Source organism: Crotalus tigris, unplaced genomic scaffold, assembly GCF_016545835.1.
Source record: "Crotalus tigris isolate CLP2741 ecotype Arizona unplaced genomic scaffold, ASM1654583v1 scf7180000024340.7048381, whole genome shotgun sequence".
Classification (NCBI taxonomy): Eukaryota; Metazoa; Chordata; class Lepidosauria; order Squamata; family Viperidae; genus Crotalus; species Crotalus tigris.
This window is the reverse complement of record NW_024100510.1, coordinates 693845-708460: the sequence shown is the minus strand read 5'-3', so window position 1 is coordinate 708460 and position 14616 is coordinate 693845. Positions and strand designations below refer to the sequence as shown.

Here is a 14616-nt window from a genome sequence, read left to right as displayed (position 1 = left end):
TCAGAGTGATTGACCTAAAGTTCATGCTTAAAGTGGGACTAGAACTAGCAGTCTCCCTGTTTCTAGCCTAGTGCTTAACCAACAACCCAAATTGTCTTTCATGTTGTCGCCTTGTGGCTCCCTTGTTGAAATTCAAGCAATGGAAGTGTTTCTTTATTATTCCTCTGAACAGATCAGCTTAAAAGAGAAGAACTCTTGATTGTGAGACCATTTTAATCTTTGCATTAGGATTATTGTAATCCGCATGAGTTGGAAGTACTGTAGCACTTACCTTCTTCCGTCCTTAGCAACAATGAAATGGCCAGTATTTTTGGTTTTTTTATTGTTCTCAGTAGTCAGATCCAGGAAGGTTAAAATGATCTTAATTATGTGTTTAGTGGTATCCTTCCCAAAGTAATGATGGATATTTATTTATTTATGAGACTTATATACCGCTTTAAGTGCAAGCACTCTCTAAGCGGTGTACACCAGTAAGCAATGTATGTGTATGTATATATAAACACTCCCTGGTGCTCACATTTATTTGTTTGATTTTAAATATATATTTATTTATTTACATTGCTCCCATAAATCTGGGTCCTCATTTTACCTACCCTGGAAGGATGGAAGGCTGAGTCAACCTTGAGCCGGTGAGATTTGAACCGCTGACCTGCTGAACACAGTCAGCTAAAGTGGCCTGCAGTGCTGCACTCTAACTGCTGCGCCACCTCGGCTCTTATATATCACACTTGTCTTTTTGACTGCACTGTAAAAGTTCAAATCTATATTTTTATGATACAAAGTCATGAAATCCTAATTTACTTTTGGAAATACTCCCCATAAATTTACTACCCAAACATACATATTTCTACACAAGAGGAAATGGATTCTGTGATTTAGCATCCATTTCACAAAAATGTATAATCCAATATATATCTACAAAAAAAGCTTTATAATTTTTTTCTACAGGAACTTTAAAGTCCAGAAAAGTCAGCTTTTTAGGCAAAGATGTATTTATAATGAATCACAATAGTACAAAAATGTTACTTTATACTACATCAGCGGACAGCCACCAGAAAAGACACCGCTGGGGTGCGGAGGACCAGTTACAACCTAGGACTGTGTTTCCTTTGTTGGCAGCTGCAGCACACTGTTTGCTCATATTTTTGATAGGTTGGACTGATTTTTCTTTTTGTGTAAAGACAGATAGATAGAAAGAAAGAATTAAGCAGCTCCACTTTCTCCCTGCTGTCTGTCACCTCCTTGCCATTTTCTCCCATTAGTGGACTGATCATTTCCTTGACTTTTTTCTTATTTTTTACATGTCAAAAGAATTATTATTATTATTATTGACATTGTTGCAAGCCTAAATTCATTCTGAGTCTTAGCTTTCCTGACTTCACCTTTGCAGGTTCAGGTTATATGCTGGTATTCTGCCTTAGTTATATGCCCCTCTTTTTGCTTTTTATACTTGTTCCCTTTTTTTCTTTCAGTTTATCAAAGAGTTCTTTATGCAATCATGCTGGTTTCTTCTGGGATCTCTTATTTCTCTTTTTCAATAGTATTGTGCTAGACTACACTTTTATAATCTCATTTTTCCCCAAGCTTCATGAGTTGTTTTCCCCTTTCCTTCCCAAGCTCTTTCTGTGTTGGTTGAAATCAGCTCTCTTAAAGTCTAAGACACTAGTTTAACTTTGTTCTATTGCTTGTGCTTGCATAATGTTGAATTCCAATATTATATGGTCACTTTTCCCCCAAAATTCCTGTGGCTTCATCTTTCCTATCTGTTAGTGAGAATTAAATCCAGTATTGTTGTCCCTCTAGTTCCCTTTTCTACCTTTTGGGAGATAAAGTTTACTGCCAGGTGTGTTAGGAACCTGTCTGATCTTCTATTGTCTGCCAATTGATGTCTGGATAGTTAAAGTCCATCATTATTCTTTGGTGTGCTTCTTCTTTTTTTTAAGTTTTTTATTTATAAAACAGTTAAAACAAAGATGGACATAACGTAACATTCCAGTGTATATATTCCTAACAATTTGTTCCTCATCATACATATAATTCTTAATCTCTATATATACACATATTTTTCTATACAATACAGTCTCTAATTTATTTCTCTATATACTAACATACAGTTTTATATATCTCTATCTTAACATTAACTTAAAACCCGAACAATTCTCCTTGATTCACACCAACAATAGAATTTGTCCCCGATTTCAAAGTAATCTGACTCTGTCTTGTCCTTCATTTCAATTGTGAGCCTATCCATATCAGCACACGATAGGATTTTATATAAAATCTCTTCTTCTGTTGGAATTTCTTTATTCCTCCAGTTTTGTGCATACGCCAATCTAGCAGCGGTGAGAATATGTAGCATCAAGTAAAGTATCCCTTTGTCGTATTTCTGTGTAGTTATGCCTAGTAGGAAGAGTTCTGGGGGTTTTTTTATTAAAAGTTTTATAAATTTAATACAATATAACCCAAACCCCTCCCACCCCTTCCCCCCCTCCCCAACTTCCCAGAGCTGATTACAGGGTAACAAATAAACAATCATAATCTAGCTAACATTACCCGACTATAATATCAATCAAACCATAAGATACTTTAACTCCTTTTCAAAACAAACATTAACAAATTAAAAACAAAAATAACAATATAATTAAACCATAAGACTAAAAATAATATAAATTGAATCATATTAAACTATTAATAATAACCTAAAATCTACTCATAAGCAAGATAATACTTTTCAGTCTCATATTTCTTTTAAATATAATCAATCCATCTTCTCCAGACCGAAATGTATTTTTCTTGTGAATGATCCTTCAAATAGGCGGAAATGTTCGCCATTTCTGCTAAATTAGACACTTTAAGTACCCATTCTTCCATAGTAGGCAAAGAGTTTTTCTTCCAATATTGCCCCACCAATAATCTTGCAGCTGTTATAAAATTCAGCATCAAATTAATTTCTTTAACATCAAAATCATCCATAATACCCAACAAAAATAATTGCGGAGTAAACTTTATCTTTCTCTTTAAAATCTTTTGAATATTCCACCAAATCTTAATCCAAAAAGCTTTTATATCTCTACATGTCCACCAAATATGATAATAGGTTGCATCTAAGCTTCCACATCTCCAACATTTGGGCTGTAAATTGGGATACATGTGGGACAACTTTTGGGGATCCAAGTGCCATCTATAAAACATTTTATAAAAATTTTCTCTTAAATTTTGCGCTTGGGTAAATTTTACATTTCTGACCCAAATTGTCTCCCATGTATCCAATAAAATCGGTTCTTGAATATTTTGAGCCTATTTAATCATACAATCTTTAACTAACTCCGTTTCAGAATTTAATTCTATTAAAACATTATAAATTCTTCCCTGCCCAAATAAATTTATTAATCCCCTTCTGCCATTCCTCCAAGTTAGCATCTTTTTTCAAAATAGGTATCATTTGAAACAAGAAAAGAAACTTTGGAAGAATATTCATTTTGACTGCTGAAATTCTCCCCAACAGAGATAACTGTAATTTTTTCCAATCATTTAAATCCTTTTGAACTTTTGCCCATAGTATCTCATAATTATTTTTGTACAATTTAGCATTAGAAGCTGTAATATATACTCCTAAATGTTTAACCTTTCTCACTATTTCAAAACCTGTTAATTTAGCCAAAATATCCTTTTCCTTCATAGACATATTTTTCGATAATATTTAGTTTTACTATTGTTTACCTTAAAACCAAAAACCTTCCCATAGCTCCAACATCTGGTTTTAGCTCTACTTCTATCATTAGTATTTCTTCCAGCCATTTTTTAACCTTGTTCCAAAAGTCACGGGCTTTTGAGCACTCCCACCACATGTGGTAATATGTCCCTCTTGCCAATTTATATTTCCAGCACGTGGAAGAAATATTTGGACCCATTTTAGCTAATCTTGTGGGTGGGAGATGCCATCTGTAGAACATTTTGTAGAGGTTTTCTTTGTAGGAGGTGGCCAAAGTAAGCTTCCTATTTCGTACCCATAGTTCTTGCTAGATATGCAGATCAAAGTTGAGATCAAAATCCCTGCTCCACCTTAACATGGTTTCTTTTACCTGTTCTTCATACATTGCCTGATCTAACAAATAATGATACAGCTTTTTAATTATTTTATCCTCAGTACCTAATAATATTTTATTCAGCCCTATCAGTTCTATTTTTATGCCTAACTCTTTTTATCTTTCCAATATCTCGCCTATAGTTGAAGGTATGCCCACCATTCTAGTTCTATCCCAGAATTTTCCTGGGCTTCAATTCCCCTTTCTCATCTAGCACGTTTTTATATGTTATAATCTTCTCTAATTGGATAAACTTTGGATGTACATGCATTTCTAACGATAAGATCCAGCCGGGGACTTGAGTATAATTTGGTTGCCAGGTTTTAACCCATACATCAATTAAAGCTCATCTGATATAATGCCTTCGAAAATATTTGTGTATCTTATATTTCTGGTCCCATAGCATAACATGCCATCCTATTTGTAAATCATGACCTTCCAGACATAATATTCTCCTGTTTTTCAAAAGTATCCAATCCCGCACCCATACTAGTACTATGGCCTGATAGTATTTTTCCAGGTCAGGGAGGTTTGGTGTACTTCTTATGTAGCTTAGCTAGCTGATTAATAAAACGTTCCATCTATTTCCTCTGCTGGGGTGGCCTAGTATACACCTATGGTAATGTTATTGTTTTTTCCTTTTATATTAATCTAAATGTAATTTGAGAAGATTTTCATCATTTATTGCGTTATTATAGAGGTATAGTTACTGGAACTGTAGGCTCTGAGCTGCTGTTTTTACCTGGAGTGGCTGGAATAGTAATGGAAGTTTTAGGTGAGCTTAGTGTGCAGGTGTGCCATTTATCAGTTGTTTGACAGTGGCCTCAGCTCTGCTGCTCAGCTGGTTAAGGCTCTGAGCCACACTGTGGCAACATCAGTAAGCTTCTTCTAGGCAGCACTGGAAGCAATGGTAGTGAGCATTGAGCTATGAATGGACTTCTAGGCTGAGGCAGAACTGTATCAATAGCCAGATGCAGGTTAACGTGATTTTTTGGTGGCTGTTAATCTCTAGGCTTTGGCAAGGGATAGCAGTGGGAGTGGGAACAGACAGGATGCTTTTAATGGGACTGGCTAGTGTCTTATGGCTGCCATCAGACTAGCCACAGATAGTGGGTAGCTATTTTGTTAGTTTTATGTTTTCTGTGTTCATTTTGGCAGTCTGTTCCAGTGAAGTCTTCTGTTAGAGGCAGTGTTGAGATTCTTCTCTCCCTTGACATGTACAGAATGTCAGCTACAAATATTCTCTTCTATTAGTTACCAAGTACATTTAATTTTATATTTTTATTCTATTGAAACAGGCATATTACAGGAAAGTTTCCTGATTATCCTGATGAAGAACAAGGCGGCTCAGCAGTTCTTTTCTCAGAAAAAACTCCAGAAGAGGTAGAGTTTATTTCAGTATAAATGTATATGGTTTTTACTATCTTTTTAAAAAGCAAGTAAACAAGTGATTCATGATTTAGGCATCCCCAAACAAACTGCTACTGCTGATTTCATTTAGTGCAATGTTATAGTGCATTAATTGTTTCTCATACATTAAATGTTATTATAATGAATTCTACTTATAGCAGACAATCACAAGATGGACAACAAATACATTTGATAAATTAATAAATAAAAGACAAAATGACCTGATAGAGATAATTAGTTCATTGATTATTATAGCAGTCTCTTTCACTCTGACAGGTGACAGTGGGCTTTGCGTACATTATGAACACAGCCTAAAAGGCCTCTATCTGGACATCAAACAAAGTGAAATGATGTGCTTTGTCTCTGTCAAGAGTATATAAAATGTTGGTTGAAGTTGTTTATTCATTCTTAGATTTGTACTTGCTGCTATCTACCCATCCTCAAAATTTTATTATATATTATAGCAAACAACAAAATTAAAAAACTGTAAGATATTTCTACAAATTTATTTTTAAAAGCTCACTGAATCTAACTTCCAGCAGCAGGGAAGAGAAATTGATCTGTAACATATAGGCCCCCACAATAAATAAAAGGAGGTGGAGTTGCTCTCTATATAAGAAATAATTACATCTCTACAGAAATAGAACACAACAATGATGAAAACTGTCTTGAATGCATTTGGGTCAATATAAAAGGGAGAAAAAATGACGTTGCTATAGGTGTATACTATAGGCCACACAACCAAACAGAGGAAATAGATGAACTTTTTGCTAGTCAGCTAACTATGGTATGTAGGAAGCACATCACAATAGTAATGGGGGACTTTAACTACCCTGACATCAACTGGGAGACAAACTCTGCACCAAGTGGAAGATCAAACAGATTCCTGACAAACCTAGCAGACACTTTTGTCTCCCAAAAAGTAGAGAAGGGATCTAAGGGATTAGCCATTTTGGATTTAATTCTTACTAACAGAGATGAAATGATATAAGGTGTTGAAGCCACAGGAACCTTGGGAGGAAGTGATCATGCAATATTAGAATTCAACATTACGGAAGCACAAGCACTAGAGCCCTAGACTTCAAGAGAGCTAATTTCAATAAACTTAGAGAGGGCTTGGGAAGGATTCCATGGATGAGAATCCTCAAGGGGAAAACAACTCAAGAAACTTGGGAAATTCTGAAAAGTGAGATAATAAAAGCCCATTCTAGCACAATACCAACAAAGAGAAAAAATAACACCTCTCAAAAGAAACCAGCATGGCTGCATAAAGAACTCTCTGATAAATTGAAAGATAAAAAGGACAAGTATAGAAAGTGGAAAGGGAGGCACATAACTAAGTCAGAATATCAGCAAATAGCCCGAGCCTACTAAGGTGAAGTGAGGAAAACTAAGGCTCATAATGAACTAAGGCTTGCGACCAAAGTCAAAAATAATAAAAAAGCTTCTTTCAACATGTAAAAAAACAAGAAAAAAGTGAAGGAAATGATTGGTCAATTAGTGAGTGAAAGTGGCAAGAAGGTGACAAGCAATAGGGAGAAAGCAGAACTATTTAACTTGTTTTTTTGCATCTGTCTTTACACAAAGGGAAAAAACAGACCAACCTATCAAAAATAGTGCCATAAAAAACAGAATAGAAACACAAGTTAAGATAGGCAAGAAAATGGTAATTGAGCACCTGTCCAGCCTAGATGAGTTCAAATCATCAGGACCAGATGGATTACACCCCAAGGTTCTCAAGGAACTGGCAGATGTGATCTCAGAACCACTGAACTATATTTTTCAAAGATCTTGGAGCACTGGGGAACTACCAGAGGACTGGAAAAGAGCTGATGTAGTTCCCATTTTCCAAAAAGAAAAAAAAATGGATCCAAGAAATTATAGACCTATCAGCCTGACCTCAATACCTGGGAAGATTCTGGAAAAGATAATCAAACAACGAATCAGCGAACTCCTAGAGGCAAATAAAGTCATTACTAAAAGCCAACATGGGTTTGTCAAAAACAGATCATGCCAGACAAATCTTATTGCATTCTTTGACCAAGTGACAAAGTTAGTGGATCAGAGGAATGCTGTGGATATAATTTACTTGGACTTCAATAAGGCATTTGATAAAGTAGATCACAACCTACTGCTTGACAAGATAGAAAAATGTGGGGTGGACAGCATCACCACCACATGGATTCGTAGCTGACTGACAGGCCGTACTCAGCATGTGGTCCTCAATGGAACCGCATCTACATGGAGGGAAGTGTGTAATGGGGTGCCCCAGGGCTCTGTTCTGGGCCCAGTGCTCTTCAACATCTTCATCAATGATTTGGATGAGGGAATAGATGGGGAACACATCAAATTTGCAGACGACATCAAGCTTGCAGGAATAGCCAACACTCCAGAAGACAGGCTTAAGATACAGGAGGATCTGGACAGACTTGGACACTGGGTGCTATCTAACAAAATGAAATTCAGTAGTGAAAAAAGTACGGTTCTACATTTAGGCAAGAAAAACCAAATGTACAGGTATAGTATAGGGGGTACCTTGCTCAATAGTAGTAACTGTGAGAGGGATCTTGGAGTCCTAGTGGGCAATCACTTAAATATGAGCCAGCAGTGTGCTACAGCTGCCAAAACAGCCAACACAGTGCTGGGCTGCATTAACAGGGATAGAATCAAGATCACGTGAAGTATTAATACCACTTTACAATGCCTTGGTAAGGCCACTGTCAACGATGCTAACATTGGATAATCTTGCTCTGACAAAATATGCAGAGCTGTGTGGTATTTTTAGAGTTAACTCAGATGATGCTGGGAGGGGAGGAGAAAGAATTTATGTGGGTAATTATATTAGATAAAAATCCCGTGTTGCAAATGGAAGAGAACTTTTGGCCTTCAAACTGATAGGAGAACATGATTTATGACAGCAAATTAAGGGGGGGACATGCTGGCAAAATATGTGCTCAGGGGAGGAGAATTTAGATCTTGGCATCCCTCATTCATGCCGTGCCGACATTTTGTTACATGAATAAAAGACTTTTTAGGATAAACAATGCCTGGAAGTTCTTTGAAGTGTTTCATTAGTCAGAACCATGACAGCCATACTTGAAATACTGCATCCAGTTTTGATCACCATGATGTAAAAAAGATGTTGAGACTCTAGAAAGAGCACATAGAAGAGCAACAAAGATGATTAGGGGACTGGAGGGTAAAACATATAAGGAACGGTTGCTGGAATTGTGTATGTCTAGTTTAATGAAGAGAGGGACGAGTGGGGACATGATACCAATATTTCAATATCTCAGGGGCTGCCACAAAGAAGAAGGAGTCAAGCTATTTTCCAAAGTGTCTGAAAGCAGGACAAGAAGCAACGGATGGAAACTAATCAAAGAGAGAAGCAACCTATAACTAAGGAGAAACTGGAACAACCTGCCTCCAGAAGTAGTGAATGCTCCAACACTGGAAGTATTTAAGAAGAGACTGGACAGTCATTTGTCCGAAATGGTAAAGGATTTCCTCCCTGAGCAGGGGGTTGGATTAGATGACCTCCACGGACCCTTCCAACTTTATTATTATTGTTGTTGTTGTTGTTGTTAGCCTTTCTTTTCCCTTCATAAAAAGCAGCACAGTTAGAGTCAAATAGGGAACAATTATTAATAGAATCAGCTCATTTGTCTTCTTATATACAGTATCATCTTTAATGTGTTTTAAAAATGTAAACAGATATTATTCTTTCTGTCAGGTTGCTGCTGAGCTGGCTGCTAAAGCAGAAGAAGAACAGAAAAACAAAGGGAAAAAAGGGAAAAAGGAAAAAAAGGGAAAGGGCAAAACAAAGAAGAAAGGAAATGAGACAGAAGAGAAGAAACCAAAGAAGAAAGATGAGGCAAGTCATTCTGAATCATAGCATATATAAATCCAGAAAAAAGATGGTAAACACAATATTCTCTAATAGAGTTTTGAGATTATTTTGTATATTGTAATTTTATGGATACATATATCTCTCTGGTTAGCCTGAAAGATGAGAATCATTAAGAGCGGCTTGAAAGTTAGACATTCTTTATCACCCTTCTGAAACTTTATGTGCTATAATGTATGGTGCTAAAGGGTTCAAACTCAGTGTAGCCTGTCTCCTCCAATCCCGAGTATGTAGTATTACTATATGTTGTGTGTGTGTGTGTGTGTGTGTGTGTGTGTGATGGTTCCGATAGATGAAACTGGTAAAGAACTTCAAGGCAAGAATTCTTCCTTAAAGAACATTTTATTAGGAAACAAAATATTGGCACTTACATAGTTGAACCCAAAACTGAGATTCCCTCCCCCCAGATACAAAGTAACAGGTTGCAATTCCCATCCCAAAAACGCTGTCCTAAATCACATTCCCCAATTAACGCAAGACATGGGATTTTCTCACTGGCCCCTCAGCCCGCCAAAACCTTATCAGGTCATGTCCTTGAGTTCCCACACGTCTACATTGTTATGGCTAGCTAAACCCTCTAGCATTTACCCCATCCACCCTTCTACATCTGAACTCTAAAAGAATAGGAAAGGCACGCTAGAAGTAAAAGTAAAAATGGCTGCTGATTCTCAGCTGTCAGAGCGACAACATCCATTGTCACAGCATTGACATCTGGCCCCCCTTAACAGAAAGACATAATCCTGCGATTTAAACAGAACTATAGGTTAAGCGCTACCCCTTGGCTTGTTGGGGTGTTCGTCATAGAATTTACGGATGAGCCTAATAGCTTTCACATCACTGGATTTCACCCATGTGGTTTCTGATAATGGATATCCCTTCCACTGAACTAAATATTGCAATTTTCCTTTAAAAATCCTAGAATCAAGAATTACTTCACTATTGTTAGGGGACCAGGTGCTTTCTTGGGAGGAGGTTGTAAAGTAGAACCCTTGAATGGTTTTAATAAACTACATTGAAATACAGGGTGAATCTTCCTTAAAGGTCATGGGAGTTTCAACTCCACCGTAACTGGATTTATGATTCTGACAATAGGGAAGGGACCTAGGTATTTTGGTCCCAACTTTTTACTAGGCAACTTCAGTCATAGATATTTTGTGGATAAATAAACCTTTTCCCCAACATGGAAAGATCTCTGGGGAGATGCCTTTTTATCAGATTGTTTTTTATATATTTCTGAGGCTCTTTTCAGTGCTGTTTTTGTTTTGTCCCAAACCTCCTCCCATTTTGACATCCATTGGTCAAGAGTCTGGGAGGTAGAGGGTCCTCGAGGATACTCAGCTATTGAGTTGAATTCTTTTCCTGTGGCAATCTTAAAAGGAGTGAAACCAGTGCTGCTATGAATGGTATTGATGTAAGCCACCTCAGCAAAAGGGAGGAGGTCAGTCTAGTTCATTTCTTGATAGTCCACATAGCTCCTAAGGTACTGCTCCTCCATTGAGTTTGCTTTTTCAGCTGCCCCATTCATAAATGGATGAAAAGCCGATGACAGTCCTTGTGATGAGCCAATTATTTTCAGGAAATCCCTCCAAAACTTGGCTGTGAATTGCACCTCCCTGTCAGAGATTATCCGTTTTGGTGCACCATGCAATCTGTAAATGTGCTTAAGGAACATTTTGGCTAGTTGGGCTGACAGGAGTCCTTTGTAGGCGATGAAATGAGCCTGCTTCAAAAAAAAGATCAATCACAGTCCATATTACTGTATTTCCTTTGCTTTTGGGTAACTCAACTATAAAATCCATAGTGATTTCTTCCCATGGCTGGGAATGGTCTACGACAGGCTGTAATAGTCCAGGAGGCTTCCCCGGAATTTTTTTCATGATGGCACACACTGCACAGCTTTTGACATAGTTTTCCACATTCTTCAAACATGGCCACCAAAACTGCTGGCGAATTAAATGTAGTGTTTTCAAATAGCCAAAGTGTCTGGCTTGTTTTATATCATGGCTGTGCTGAAGCACATAGAGGCGGAGGGTTTCTGTAAAATATAATTTCCCCCCCTTGTAAGCTAGTCCATCTCTGCAGATTAGGGCGGTTTGATGGTCTTTAAACCATTGATCATGGAGGAGTTTGTGCTTCAGCTTTCTCATCACGGGGTCATCTGGGTTCAGATCTGCCATAGATGGGGTTTTCTGTGCTGTAGGCACGATCGAATCATTGACTTGTTCATGCTGGCTTTTATACTGAGGCAATCTGGACAGAGCATCAGCCAAAATGTTATCCCCCCCCCCCGTATGTACTTTAGGGCAGGGCTTTTCAACCATGGTACACGTACCAATTGTGGTACATTAATGAGTGGCAGGTGGTATGCAGCTCTGCCTAGCTAAGTGAAGTGGGGGAGGGAAAGAGCCAGCACAGGCAAGGACTTACAGTGAGAGAGTCCTCTGGAGCTGCAAAGGCCCCAGGCTTATTTCTGGCTCACCCTCCCCCATGAGAAAGGAGGAGGGGGCGGAGACAGGAGAGCCTATAAAAGGAGGCAGTTTGGGCGGAGAGGGAGAGAGAAAAAAGCAGTAGCCTTTGGAGGAGGCAGAGTCAGCTGCACCGAAGGAGAAGAAGAAGGAGGGGGAGGGTGGGGGGAGAGGAGATCAAGCAGGCTGGCCATGAGCAGATCTACAACTGCTGTGGCAGCCACCTCTGCTGGCAGCAGCAAACAGGCAAGAAATGCAGCTGGGGAAGGGTCGCCCTCCAAGAGGAATGAAAAAAGGCAGCAATGGCTGGAGTGAGGCACGGAGGAGGGAAGGAGATGGAGAGTGGAAGGATTCTTATGTGCTTTTGTGACTTGGAAGTTCTGGGATTTGTGCAATGAGGGCTTTGTGTTCTTAAGGAGTGTTTGGCAATTTCTATTTGGCTGATGGCTGATGTCTCGTGTTAGCTTCTATTGCTCTGCTGTTGTTAGCTGTAAGTTTTGCTGCAGGGATTTTGAAGTATTTTTCCCCTGAATGGATTTTGCCTGTAGCATTCCTTTAGTTATGAATGGAGCCATTTGGGGAGGTTGCTTTAGCCGGCAGCCAGTATTTACATTTTTTTTCCCTTAAGTGTCGGCTGTGCTCCTTACTTTCCTTTCTAGCCAGTAGCTAATTCTTAAAGGGGAATGTGCCTTTTTAAGCTAGTTCACTCAGCAGCTTGTCTTTTCTGTCTCTGGATGCCTTTCCTTATTTGGAAAGAGGGAAAATATTGGGGGGGGGGTTTCAAATTCTTCCTTCAGAAGGAGATGGCAATGAGAAAAAGGGAGGCAGGGAAGGGAGGGAGGAAAGGAAGTCCCGCCTTAGCGCTTGGCCACCAGCAGCTCTGCCATTGACTTTGCTTGTCAAAAGGTTGCAGAAGGGAATCACATGACCCTGGAAAACCGTGACCATTATAAATATGAATCAGTTGCCAAGCATCCAAATATAAATCACATGACCCTGGGCATGCTGCAATGGTCATAAGTCATTTCAGTGCAATTGCAACTTTGAACAGGTTTTTTTTTGGTCATCAAGCTTTTGACACCTTGCCAGGTGGTACTCGAATATTGCCATATCCTAAAAGTGGTACAATCGATAAAAAGGTTGAAAAGTCCTGCTTTAAGGTGAAGTTAAATCGATTGAAGTATTGTGCCCATTGTACCTGTTTGGGGGAAAGTTTGCGAGGAATTTTCAGTGCCTTTAGGTTGTGATCAGTCCATACTTTGAAAGGCACCTTGCTCCCTTCCAGGTAGTGCTGCCAGGTTAACAGAGCCCAACAAATTGCAAAAGCTTCTTTCTCCCAAACTGCCCACCTCCTCTTGCAATCAGTGAATTTTTTTGATGTGTAGGCACAGGGTTGTAATACCTCCTTATTATTCCTTTGCAAAAGTACTGCTCCAACTGCCACATCACTAGCATCGGCTTGAATCATAAATGGTTTCCCTGAGCAGGGGTGCTTTAAGCTCGGCTCGGTCACAAAAAGGCTTTTTAAATTCTCAAAAGTGGTTTGACAGCTCATAGTCCATGTTAGCAATTGGCATGGTTATGGCTTTCCCCCATCTTTACCCATTTCTAATAAGTCTGTTAGAGGTAAAGCAATTTCAGCAAAAGAAGGAATGAATTGACAATAGAAGTTTGCAAATCCCAGAAACTTTGAAGCTGCTTTCGAGTCGTTGGAGGTTGCCATTCAATTACGGCTTTCACTTTGCCAGGATCCATCTCTATGTCCTCACTGGAGATCCGGTCAGGTTCGGTGGAATTCACACTGATAATTTAACACATAATTTAGCATCTAGTAGTTTCTTTAGTACCTCTTGCACTAAATTCACATGGTCAGCCATATACTTGCTATAGATTAAGATATCATCAAGATACACCAAAACTCCTTTGTATAGATGGTTGTGCAGTACCTGGTTAATCAGCTGCATGAAAACAGCTGGAGCTCCTTGTAGTCCAAATGGCATAACTTTGAATTGATACCTGCCCATAGGATGGTTAAAAGCAGTTTTCCATTCATCTCCTTTTATCCTTACTCGGTAGTATGCTTCTCTTAGATCTAACTTGGTGAAGATACGGCCCTATGCTAGATGGATTAGTAGGTCCTTCAGGAGGGGGAGGGGGTACTTATTCTCCACACTCACAGCGTTTAACCCCTTATAATCCATGCAGAACCTCAGCGACCCATCTTTTTTTTCCCTTGAATAACACCGGGACCCCTACCTGGGATTTAGCTGGCTCAATGAAGCCTCTGGCTAGGTTTTTATTCACATACTGCTACAGCTCCTCCATCTCGAGGGGAGACATAGTGTACATGTCAACAATCCTTACCAGAACCTTGAGTCACGAAGAAAACGAGGACAATTCCATTCAGGTAGCAACGGTTTAATTTAAGGTCAATGTTGATGTCATCAGAGACCTGCAGCAATGAGGTTCTTTGCAATACAAAGTTTGCACTGGGAGCAATTGCCTCCCAGCGCTGCTTAAATACACTTGCCAAAGCTACCCCCACCCTCCACCCAATTAGTTATCAACCACACCCCTGCCCAATAAACCACAACCCCACCCATCCACCATCCCACAACGCCACCCACCTATCACCCAACCAGCATCCGTCATCAATCAGGGAAAATAGCTACTCCATCTGAGGCTTTTCTGAGATGCCCTGCCCGGCAATGCAATCTTTGGGCTACTGCCCATCAGCTGTTTGCCAGCT

The 14616-nt window shown here is 39.1% G+C and overlaps 1 protein-coding gene across 15 annotated transcripts in view; it reads left to right on the top strand.

Annotated features, from left to right (window-relative positions):
- Positions 1-14616, top strand: part of IQCA1 (IQ motif containing with AAA domain 1) — a 230963-nt gene that overhangs the window by 88855 nt on the left and 127492 nt on the right. For all 15 annotated transcript variants that reach the window (XR_005554642.1, XR_005554640.1, XR_005554639.1 and 12 more), the window contains 2 exons: positions 5384-5468; positions 9229-9369. Coding sequence is in view for 10 of the 15 variants with exons in the window: in XM_039326226.1 (XP_039182160.1) it covers positions 5384-5468; positions 9229-9369 (226 nt within the window). In the remaining 5 variants the exon portion in view is untranslated. The remainder of the gene's footprint in view (positions 1-5383; positions 5469-9228; positions 9370-14616) is intronic.